General features: G+C 38.6%; 1 protein-coding gene across 9 annotated transcripts in view; it reads left to right on the forward strand.

Moving 5' to 3' along the window:
* FHIP1A (FHF complex subunit HOOK interacting protein 1A) overlaps positions 1-12,455 on the forward strand; it is a 220,458-nt gene that overhangs the window by 132,202 nt on the left and 75,801 nt on the right. For all 9 annotated transcript variants that reach the window (XR_006887927.1, XM_046656304.1, XM_046656303.1 and 6 more), the window contains one exon: positions 8,630-9,256. Coding sequence is in view for 8 of the 9 variants with exons in the window: in XM_046656304.1 (XP_046512260.1) it covers positions 8,630-9,256 (627 nt within the window). In the remaining variant the exon portion in view is untranslated. The remainder of the gene's footprint in view (positions 1-8,629; positions 9,257-12,455) is intronic.

Below are 12,455 nucleotides of genomic sequence, written 5' to 3' on the forward strand. Positions count from 1 at the left end.
GCCACTGATTCATTCTTTTGGAGTTTTATACATTAGCACTTTGCTGTCAGGTTTTCAAGCAGGGTGTGGATGAAGAGCAGTTGCAGAGGATTGGGAAATGAGCTAAAATCTGACATGAACTCCTACGACTAGTGTGGCTGTAGCCCCTGGGTTCCCCAAAGGCAGCTCAAGAAAACCTGTAGGGGCGGTGAGAAATGTGGCATAGACAGAACCGTACGACAGCATTTTATTTACTGAAGTGTCCCATTAGCTGGCAAGTACAATGCTTTTTTAAATGTTAAATTAGGAAGAATGAAGGCAACAAAAGCCTGTGGTGTCAAGTTTTTCTGTTTGTTAGGGTACTTTAGTACAAATTCAGTATAATTACATGTTTGACAGGTTCTGTTCTACTGTTTACTAGTAGTTTCTATTCCAGACCTTGAGTTAAAAGCAAACTTTGACAGAGGAAGATATCTGCTTGCCCACCTACACCTTGCAGTCTGTCAGGGACAGCTAGTTATACAACCAGCCATCATTCAAGGCAGTCTGTGATCCAAGCAGGTGGCCGGGGGGAGACCTTGAGTGGCCCAGTGGTGCACTTGAGTTTCCAAACTGTTCCCTGGGTCTAGTGATCTCATGGCGTTCCCAGAATAGTTTTATAGTGGACATTCGGGAATAGATACATTCCTAATAATGACACTGGAGAATCCAAGCTGGAAGAAGTAGCCTCTGGCCTGTACTTCCTCTCACCTTCTGAGATGCCATTTTGCATCGTAAGTGGTCAGAGCAATGAATCTAAAATTCAGATCTGTCTGGGTTGTTTCTCTAGTTGAACATTTCAGTGGTATCTGGCCACCTACAGGCTAGGATGACACATAGGGTTCTTTATGTCCTGGCCTCTTTCACTCATTTAGTCTCCAGAAATGCAAAATTACTTGGAGTTCCTAGACACTCCCAGCCCTGGGCAGTGCCCATCATGCTATTTCATGCCTCTCTGCCTTGGGTACTTGCTCTTCTTTCTGCCTGGAATATCCCACCCTCTAGTTAAATGCCTCTTCTTTTATAGGACTCATTTGGGGCGTCATTTTCTCCAGGAAACATTCTCTGCCCTCTTTCATGGTCCCGTTCTGTGCTCCAGTTGCACCCTGAATGTTCTTTCACTGTCATTCAAACCACCTTTTATTAAAATTATGTGTACAATACCTTCTTCCCAACCTCATAAAGCTCCTTGTGATCAGAGATCATTTGTAATTTACCTACATCTCCAATGCCAAGAACAGAGTGTGGCGTATTGTAGATGTTCAATAAAATGTTGAACTGAAAGACAGGAGATATGAACCATAACTTTAGAAGAGCTAGGCAAGCTGGAAAACAGCCTTCAACATACACTAATTTTAAAACCTTTTATAATTTGCTACCAGAAAGGTCTCTGGATTTATATTTAATGATCAGCGATCTAGAGAAGTGTGTGTGTGTGTGTGTGTGTTTAATTTTTGTAGTTGTCTATAAGAACAGTTTATAGTCTAGTAGACTGTTGTTTTTCTCTCTTGCCTTTGCTTCTTTGCTTCTTCTGAATGGAAGAGAGAGTAAGAAGTAAGAAGCGTTAGTCCACCAAATGATAAACTATTCAACTATGTTGCCATGTGAGTTAACTAGTCCTTCTTAATGGCACAGTGGTACTTTGTGAAGCTCCACAGACCTTGCTCTATTCATTCTTTATCCTCTCCTTTCAAGCTTTGAATCAATATTGTTATAAACTAAATGGTATCTGCTTTTAGAGCCGGGAGAACAAAAGTGATGGGTTAAAAAAAAAATCAATTGGAAAAGCACATTTCTGTATGCTTCTAGTTAGTTAATTGCCCAAAACTTCTCACCATCCTCAGGCTCCAAAAATAAGCTGTTATACAATTTTTAAAGCTAAGAACATTTCAGAGCTCAAACAAAGTAATGGCGATGGATGAACAAAGCTAGTGGGTTTAGTAACCTTTTTCTTCTTGGATGGGATGAGGATGGGAAACAGCTGAATCATCTAGGTTAGTTAATTAAATCAGATGTCTTCCCACAGTGATGAAAAATAGATAATGTGTTTTAAGTACAGTATCTTATACAGAACTCCAAGTTGCCCGACTCTATGAAAGAAGTATGGAGCTCTTACTTACATGTGGATTTGAGATGTGTGTTTCAGTCTGTTCCCCGTGAAACTCGTTGTCTTCTTCTTTTCATCTTCACTCTTTTGGTTTGTGCCTTGTTCTAGACTAAATGACAGAGAGAAGTTAAGATTCATCTTCTTAATGTCTTGGTAAAGTGATGTTTGTTAACATTTAAAAAATTTCTCTCTCTCTTCTCAGCTTCTCAAGTAGCTCTAAACTTGACAGTAGAAAGTAAAGCAGAACAAAAGCCATGCGTCTTTAGAGGGCCAAGGCGTTTTAGCTTGTGCTTCTGTTACACTCTAAAGTGGTGGAACGTGTTGAAATATCAGCGACTCTCCCACTGTATGGTTAGTGATAAGTCTGTTTTTGCTATGGTTGAAATGACAGTGTTCTCTGGAATATTATGACATAGATCATTGCTCTCAGGTCCTTTCCATATATAACTAAATTAAAAAAAATATACCTAACTTCAGGGTTAGTTTATTATGTTATCTTATTGACAGATGCTCCTACCATGTATCTCTATTGCAGTAATTACTAGACTATCTTTGGTCCCAGGGAGGTATGGAATGTCAGTATAGCTCCTGCTTTATCCTGTTTTATCCCAGATGTAGACAAGTCTCTGGAGTTCAAGACTGGAGCTGACATTAACCAACCTGTGCAAGTACACATATATTGTTAGGCTAGTATCTTAATATAAAAAGAAATGACTAAGTAAAGGTCTCTCATGGGGATAGGTATACAAGGAATAACCCAAATACACCTGTTAAGCAGTGAACAAAGACTGGATGGAAACTTACTTTTGTTGTAGTTATTTGGTGCTTTAAGTGGAATTTGGCTTAAGATTGCTAAATCCTGCCCTTTTTCTGTGTGATGGAAAATGTTACTTAGCAACTTCTTTTTTTTTCCACAATGCCACTTTAAATTAACGTTCCAAAGGATTTGGAAGTATGAGTTGTACTCATGTGATTTTCTTGAAATAACTAGGCTCTAACCAAAGTAGCATAAATAATCATCTATTGATACATGCACATATATAAGACGTAGAACAATATTAAGATGGAGTCAAAGGTAGTCTCCCGACAGAGAAACACTTGTGTTTACCATGAAGAAGAATCATTTGTTAGCTTAAGGTGTGATTGTGTGATTTTTGTAGGTCTTTTATTCTGAAAGTATTTGAGCTTCTTATTTGGAATTTGTGGATATTTGAAATTCAGGCCCATTATCACTGACTAATGGGGGCCATCATTAGAGCTAAAGATGGGAGTAACTGATATTCCTGGATGAAAGAAAGATGCTATTTGTTCATCTTATTTAGCCTCAAGAATCATATTTATAGGTCAAATGACTTTGAAGTTAGGTTAAAATTTAGCTGTGTTGGTCAGATGATAATTTGTATACCATTGTTCATACTACTGATTTTTTTGTGTATTTGTTTCGTTTGAGAATTGTGATAATTTACACGTGGCTCTGTATGTGATATAGGCTCATGATTCACACACACACACACCAGCTTGGACTTGTTAAAGTTTGTGGATCAACAAATGCCTAGCTATGATCAGCAAAATGTTTACAGTGCTGTTTCTCATCTCAGCTGGTTTGCTTAATGAGCTTAGGCTTTAAGAGGGGTTGATTAGTTTATTAAATTTTATTTTCAGCCTAACAAAGTGAACTGTTTAGTAAAGGAAATATTTGCAAAGCGTATTTTGCTTGCTTTCGTTCTCTTCCCTACTGGGATCCCTCCAGGCCCTTTGCATTTTTTCTCCTGAACTGAATCCCTGAGACTGAGAAGAAGCCAGGGCTGGTAATTCTGAGGCAAGGTTAAAAGTATGGGAGAGAGGTAATCAGAAGAATGGGCCACGCCTGGGGAAACCACTGTGGGATCATGGATCCGTGGGACGGAAAGGTCACAGTTGATAAATAGGTGAAACCAGGCAGCGAGCAGAAATCAGGGACACAGGAATATCCGAGTTAGGTGGGAGTGATGTGAGAAGAGGGCACAAAAGGAAAAAACAAGGAAAAGTCCAACTCGCATCAGGAATCAGTCTACAGAAACTGAAAGAACTATGATAGCACGGGGCAGCCAACTTGGGACATGAGAACAGAAGTTCCATGGCATTTCAGTGCCAGTTGTGCTCTAGCCAAGAAGCTTCTTAGTCATTCCCTGTCAGAATAGGAACCAGTCCCAGGGTGTGGGGCCCTGGAGTCCAGTTGTAAAAGCAGGTCGTGGGTGTGTCTCCCTGGAAGGGAAAGAGAGGTGGTCTGGGAGGGTCCTGACGCTCAAGAAGAGAAGTTAAAGACATGTGGCAACACAGGCATAATCAGCACTTTGCTGAACATTGTGTATTCCATGACTCATAAGCCTTGGTTTTAACACACCCACCCTACAGGCAGTAAAACCACCAGGCCAGCGCTGGGAATGAGTAAAGGGCTCTTAATGTGTCTGCTCCATTCCAGATGATCAACAAACCTTATATCTCCGTGGGTTATTATAGCTCTTTTCTCACATTTCTCTGTCCGTTAACCCACAAGGCAATATAGGGGAGCTACTATAAAGAGGGTAAAAGATGCTTCAATTTAAAAGCTGCTAAATAGTTTGTATTCTGTGTAGAAATCTCAGTTCTCTTTTTTAGGTTTTTCATAGCAAAAAAAAGTAGGTCTGTTTGCGAAGGAATGCATTGGAAAAATAAGATAAAGATTAATATATGAGAAAAAGGTAGCTTGTGATCATATAAAGAGTTTTGCTATATATTACATATATACATTTGGATATGTAATAAATATTTGCATGCATGCGTATAGTATAAATAATATTCATATGTATAAATTTATATTGCTTAGGAATTTCTGAGAATAAGGAGATTTCCAATTATTATTTCTAACTCAATGTTTTGGTCCTTTTTTTAGACATTAGTACAAAATTACTTTGTCTACTTTTATCTTTATATTATGAAATTAGATCAATTTACAGGAAAGAATTAATTAACCTTAAAATCTCGTTTATATCTTTTCAGACACTTCTAATCATGCATCTATTTGTCAGTATATTTAGGTTTTTTAAATTATTTATTTTTATTTATTATTTTATTATTATTTTTGTTTGTTTTATTATAAAGTTTCTTTTATTCAAACAACTGTCAAATATTAGTAATAATACAGGATGAAGAGTAGTTAAGAGCTGAGAAATTATAAGGAAAACATCATTATAAAACACAGCATTCAGCAGAGCAAATTTCAAGAGTAAGGATACAGATACCTATGCTTCTGAATAGACAGAGGAAGATTAGCCCTGAGCTAACATCTGCTGCTAATCCTCCTCTTTTTGCTGAGGAAGACTGGCCCTGAGCTAACATCCATGCCCATCTTCCTCTACTTTATATGTGGGACGCCTACCACAGCATGGCTTGCCAAGCGGTGCCATGTCCACACCTGGGATCTGAACCGGCGAATCCCTGGCCGCCGAAGTGGAATGTGCACACTTAACCACTGTGCTACCGAGCCGGCCCAGTATATTTAGTTTTTAACTTAAATTATTTCATGTATACATTTGCATGTAATGGTATTAATTGACTTGTTTATTTTTAATAGCTTTATTATATGATGATATAACATTTTGATTATAATTATCTTATTCTTAACTGAGTCAATAATATTTTTATTTTTCATTATTGAAATTATCATTGGTGTGGACATTTTTTTTTTTTTTAGATTTTATTTTTTTTTTCCTTTTTCTCCCCAAAGCCCCCCAGTACATAGTTGTATATTCTTCGTTGTGGGTCCTTCTAGTTGTGGCATGTGGGATGCCGCCTCAGCATGGCTTGATGAGCAGTGCCATGTCTGCGCCCAGGATTCAAACCAACGAAACACTGGGCCGCCTGCAGCGGAGCGCGTGAACTTAACCACTCGGCCACGGGGCCAGCCCCGGTGTGGCCCGGTGTGGACATTTTTTAACAAATTATTTTTGGGTTGTTTCCTTGCGGCATTTTCCCCAAAGTAAGATTAACAAGCCAAAGGGCAGGAACAGTTTTATAGCTTCTGTTACATATTGCCAGATTGTTTTCCAGAAAGATTGGGCTAATTTGCCGTGCCACTGTGAATGTATAATGCACAGTCCCAATTTTAGGCAGTTTAGACAGTCTGGGCACACATGAGAGTATAATTACATTTCTACCCCGAGGCTTACCTGTGTAGATAGCTCTCATACATAAACTTGATATGTGGACTTTGAAATTATAGAACTGATGAAACATGAAGCTGATTTGTTCTTCAGAATGTAGAGCCTTGAAGTTAGGGCTTTGGGCCTGGAGAACATGCCGTGTTGATGTGGAGGCCCCTTTTGGACAAGTGTGGTACTGTGTTCCTGCGCTGTGAGATGTTGAGGCCAGAGCAAAGAGAAAGGAGGACAGCCAGAAGTCCCAGTGTTTCTGCCAGTGAGGTCGTCAGGCCATCGAGGAGTTCTGGATGGCTTCTTGGAGGGTAGGGAAGGGTGGGGGCACGCTGGAGTCCAGCATGCAGCAAAGGAGAGGGGATGTCCAATGCACACACTGGGGCCACCAGGCATTGAGCCATGTACTTCCTAACTGAAGCCCTTCCTGGTTGAAAATGTCAAGGGTGTCGGGGTGATTTTTTCCTGGGTGATAGCATTATTAATTTTATAATGGAAGTCAATAGAAATTACAGATTCTGTGGAAATCTATTCATTTTATAAGGATATACTTGTTTGGTCCATAAAGGTGCCTTTGCCTTGTTTCTGACAGGAGAAAAACTAAGCCTTTCCCTGAGAAATAAATTTCCCTCATTGCTCATGTGTGCTGACATAAGCATTGTACCTTTGCCAGCTTCCCCAGTGACTTGCAAAAATTCTATAACCTAAATATAGAACATGTAACAGCATGTCAGAGAACTGGGCCAGGAAGATGCTGCAAAAGGCAAACATATTCCATGTAACATGCAGTTCAGAAAGGCAAGAAGGAACAAAGATAAAGTCATCGATAAGATGTTTGATTGTTTAAAAATTTTCATGTTGTGTACATTTTAAGGGAAGTAAATTGAATGGATATTATCATAGAAATTTCAAATCATAAAGTTACATGGAAGTTGAGATATATGATTAATTGTCACATCGCAAAGTAGAAGTAAGTATTGATGAGCAGATAGAGGAAGGAAGCATTCACAGACCAGCAGTGGTAAGGGAGAGAAACACCAGGACTGTCACATGACCTAATTGGGGTTTATTTCTTTCTTACTGTCAGTTGGTTTCTTTTTGTGTGGTGGTAAAGTCTGTTAGTTTTCCATCTTAACCATTTTTAAGTGTATAATTCAATAGCATTAACTACATTCACAGTGTTGTGAAACCATTACCACTATTTCCAAAACTTTTTCACCACCCCAAACAGAAACTCTGTACTTTAGGGACTTATTTTGTAATTGGTTGTCTCAGAACTTTTTCTGGTTTAAAGAAATGCAGAGTTCTAAACCTTGGTTTTTTAAGTTTCAACATAGGCCATATATTAGGGTTGATTCTGCTAGGTATGTGTCTCTTGTTCATCAATTTCCTTTCATCCTTCCTAATGTTGCATGCCCATCCAAGTAGAGGAGGGAGGGGTATTGTTCTGTCAAGGGTATACAGGGAACTCTGTTCCCCTGCTGAAATCTCCAAATCAACTCTATTTGTAGGAAAACATGGGTAGTCTTACTAATTTAATGTATTTTAAAATTAAAAAGCAATATTATATTCTTGACAGTTTGGAAAAAACTTAAGAACTTGTCATCACTTTGAACACAAAAACAATTACTGTTTTTCCATATTTCTTTTCAGGCTTTTTTCACATACATGTTTTTTCTTTTGTTTTGAGGAAGATTGGCCCTGAGCTAAAGTCAGTTGCCAGTCTTCCTCTCTCTTTGTTTTTCCTCTCCAAAGCCGCAGTACATAGTTGTATATCCTAGTTGTAGGTCATTCTAGTTCCTCTATGTGGGATGCCTCCACAGCATGGCTTAGGTGAGCTGTGTGCAGATCCGTACCCAGGTTCCAGACTGGTTAGAAGCAGAGCGTCTGAACTTAACTGCTTGGCCACGGGGCCCGCCCCCTCACATCCATGTTTTTGACGTAGTTGATAATTATGAATCTAACTATATACATGTAATTTATTTTTTCATCTAATGTGTCACTTATACAATTTTTCATTTTGCTGAATAGTCTTCATAATAACAGGCCCAGGAATGCTTGTAGCTTAACCTTATATAACCATACTACTTTCTTTGACATTTAGCTTGTCAAAATTTATAACTATTATAAATGAACATCTTCAAACATCTTCTTTCTAGTTTAACCCCTTCAATTTATTCACATGAGAGAGAGACAAACACAATGCTCACATTTATTTTGTTGTGGGCCATGGCTTCCGAATTTTCCATGAAAATTTGGTATGATCAGTGGTGGTGTGTTTTTGTATTTATGCTAAACATCAGGTGGGGATGACAAACGTTTGATTTGATTACAGGTTGTGAAAATCTTAGAGAAGCATGACCCCTTGAAGAACACCCAGGCGAAATATGGATCCATCCCTCCAGATGAAGCCAGTGCTGTGCAGAATTATGTAGAACACATGCTCTTCTTGTTGATTGAAGAACAAGCCAAGGATGCTGCAATGGGGCCAATTCTGGAATTTGTGGTCTCTGAGAACATCATGGAGAAACTCTTCCTTTGGAGCTTGAGGCGGGAATTTACTGATGAGACTAAAATTGAGCAGCTAAAGATGTATGAGATGTTGGTCACCCAGTCTCACCAGCCTCTGCTACACCACAAGCCCATTCTGAAGCCCCTGATGATGTTGCTTAGCTCTTGTTCTGGAACAGCTACCCCCGCTGTGGAGGGGAAGCTGGTTGTCCTGCTCAATCAGCTCTGTTCCATCCTTGCCAAAGATCCATCCATTCTGGAACTCTTCTTCCACACCAGTGAGGACCAAGGTGCTGCCAACTTCCTCATCTTCTCCCTTCTAATTCCCTTCATTCACCGAGAGGGGGCCGTAGGTCAGCAGGCCCGGGATGCTTTACTTTTCATCATGTCTCTCTCTGCTGAGAACAGCATGGTGGCCCATCACATCGTGGAGAACACCTACTTTTGTCCAGTAAGTTCCTCTCGTTGACATGTTTTCCACCCACTTCTCTTTCCTCTCCTGTGCTAATGATAAATCCTTTTTTATTCCTTTCTTTTCAGCAAGTTGTACTTGGCATCTTCTATGGCAAGATGTTTAGAGGAAATCTTTTGGAGGGAGCAGAGGAATCTAAGTTGAGATGCTATTTGGCTGAGCAGTGTCCTCTCAAAATAAGCCAACAGGGGAAACTATATGTGTTACGATTTCTTGGTTCATTTCTGTTGGGTTAGGAACTATTTTAGTTTTTTATAAGAGCATACCCTGCACCATTGGTAAAACCTGCTCTTTCTATATTCTTACCTTTTCAGGTTGTTTTTGCACCAATGATTCATGGCATGTGGCGAGATGCCTCACAACTGATTTCATAAGTTAATTTGTTTCTCAGCAAGATAATGATCCTAATTGTAGATACAAAGCACTGAATTTATTTTAAAAATACATATTTACAGTTTGAGGTAGCAAGAAATACTCTACACTGTGTAGTTTCTTAATCATTAGTATGGTGAGAAATGAAGTGTAAGGTCCTTTGCATGTGTTGGAGTGGCCTGGCCCAATCACAGTTCCAGAAAATAACGGGAGCTGTCTGGGACTCTTCAGATGCCTTAGGGCTCTGATTATTTTTTGGTGTTAGTGTTGTCTTTGGAAGGGGGGTTTAGATGACAGATTTATGTCTTCTTCTGGTTTGTCAGATATGTTGAGCAACAGCTAAAAAATTTTTATTTTCCCAACTCACTGAAAATTTCCGATTTTTTTCCATTGTTGTTTTTACCAATCACCTCGTTATATTTCTTTATAAACTATATATGCCTGATTCTGCTGGAATAGTGTGTAAGACCTTTAGTGAGTTTTATTGGAATAGGCCAAGCAAGTTGCCATAAGTAGATTAGCTTCATTGTTAATGAACACTATATGGGTAGTTCTTGACCAGGGGCAAGGGCATTTAGAAATGTATGTGGAATGTGTTTGGTTGTCACAGGGACATGGGGTGGCCAGGGATCAGCTGGCCTTCAGTGTACAGGGGCTAGGGATGCTTAATGTCCAGTAGTTTGTGGAATGGTCTTGCACAGTAAAGAATTGACCTGCCCCAAATGCTAATAGCAACCCTGGTGAGTAATATACTGTATTTTACTTTGTTAAAGGTTCAAAAGCAGTAATCTTCTTTATACTACTAAATTCCTATTTTTACTAATAAACCAGGGTCACTTAGTGTCTGATGAATATTTATTTCAGGGCAAACAAATGAGTGAAAATTAAAAAAAATAAAATTTCAATTAAGAAACTCAGAGTGCCATGTGTCTCTTCTTTTCTGGTTCTGACCAATGGAATAAGAGATTGGACAAAGATTCGATAGTCAAATGGGAAGTGAAATTCCATTCATTTGTGCTGACGTTAAATCTCCCTTCCTTATCTCCTTCGATAGTGCAGTTCCTTAACAACTCTTTTTAAAGAATATATCTTAAGCAAAAATGGGACTTCTTATGCTGAATCTAAGCATCTTTGGAATATATTGCTTTATTAGTTTTCTGTTTCTGCTGTAACAAATTACCGAAAACTAATGGCTTTAAACAACACAAATTTATTATCTTACAGTAGTAATATCTTACTGTAGGTTAGAAGTCCAGCAGGTCTCACTGAGCTAAAATCAAGGTGTTTTGAATTTATTCAAGACAGGGCAGTGCCCCTTTCTGAGGCTCTCATGGTGAGTCTGTTTTCTTGCCTTTTCCAGCTTCTAGAGGCCACCCACATTCCTTGGCTCATGGCCCCTTTCCTCCGTTTTCACAAACAGCAGTATTGCATGTCCCTGACCATTCTTCTGTAGTCAGGCCTTCCTCTGACTGTCCTCTTCTTTCTGCCTCTTCCACTTTTAAAGACGCTTGTGATTACATTGGGATTACCTGAATCATCCGGGATAATCTTCCTATTTAAAGATCAGCTGATTAACAACCTTAATTCCCTTTTGCCGTGTAACCTAATATATTCACTGGTTTAGGGATTAGGATGTAGACAGCTTTGGTGGAAGGGACACACATGCGCACACACACACACACACACACACACACATACATTATTCTGCCTTCCACAATTGCTGTATCCAGTTTGGAGAGCTCTTAAAGAAATTTGAGCAGGAACACAGCATAATCAGAATTCTTTTAGGAGTTTAATGTGACTCTGTAAGGTGGATGAGTTTGGGAGATGCTGAGGAAGTAGGGAGACACATTAGAGTCTAGAAACAAGAGTGGTAGGAATGAGAATGAAAAGGAGCTGGATATGTGCAATGTTATGGAGGTAGAAGCTTATTAAAAAATAAATAGCATAGTGAGGGAGCTCTACAAAGGTTTGAGTTTGGGCTTATTTGAATTGTTTTGGGTAGCTCTGCTGTTAAAGAAGAAATGCAAATATTGAAACAAATCATCAGAATATTCAGATGTGGTTCACCATATCAGTATGCAAAAGGCAATTTAAAAAAGATATCATTTATAAAAAGCAAAAGAATCCTAAAGTGTCTTGAATAAATCTAACAAATACATGAAAGCCTTTACAGAGAAAATTATAAAACTTTATTGAAGGGCATAAAAGAAGATCTAAATAAATGGGAAGTTCTATACTTTGTAGATATTATATAGATGACACTTTCCTGCAAATCAATCTATAAAGTTAATGTAATTTATGTTTTACAACTTTTTATTATAAAAATACAGAAAACTTGGAAGAATACTGAAATGAACACCATATACACACCACTTAAATTCGAAACTGTTAATATTTTACCATACTTTGGTGTTATTTGTCATCTATGCTTGTTTTTTGCTGTACCATTTGAGATTAAGTTATAGACATTTGAAATTAAGTTACAGACATCAGATACTTTAGTATCTCCAAAGTAAGGACACTCTCCTACATAACCACAATACCATTATTATACCTAAGAAAATTATTCAGTTATTCTATATTATGATCTAATATCTGGGTCCCCAATTATGCCCCAAATGACTTTTCTAGATTTTTTTTTCCAAACTAGAGTCCAATACAAGGTACATTTCTGATTGTCGTGTCTCTTTAGTCCCTATTAATCTGTACAGAGCCTGCCACTCTTTCCCTGTGACACTGACTTTTTAAGAGATCAACCATTGTCTTGTAGAACACGCCACATTCTGGGTTTGTTTCTTGTCTA

The sequence above is a fragment of the Equus quagga genome, chromosome 3, assembly GCF_021613505.1.
Source record: "Equus quagga isolate Etosha38 chromosome 3, UCLA_HA_Equagga_1.0, whole genome shotgun sequence".
Taxonomy (NCBI): domain Eukaryota; kingdom Metazoa; phylum Chordata; class Mammalia; order Perissodactyla; family Equidae; genus Equus; species Equus quagga.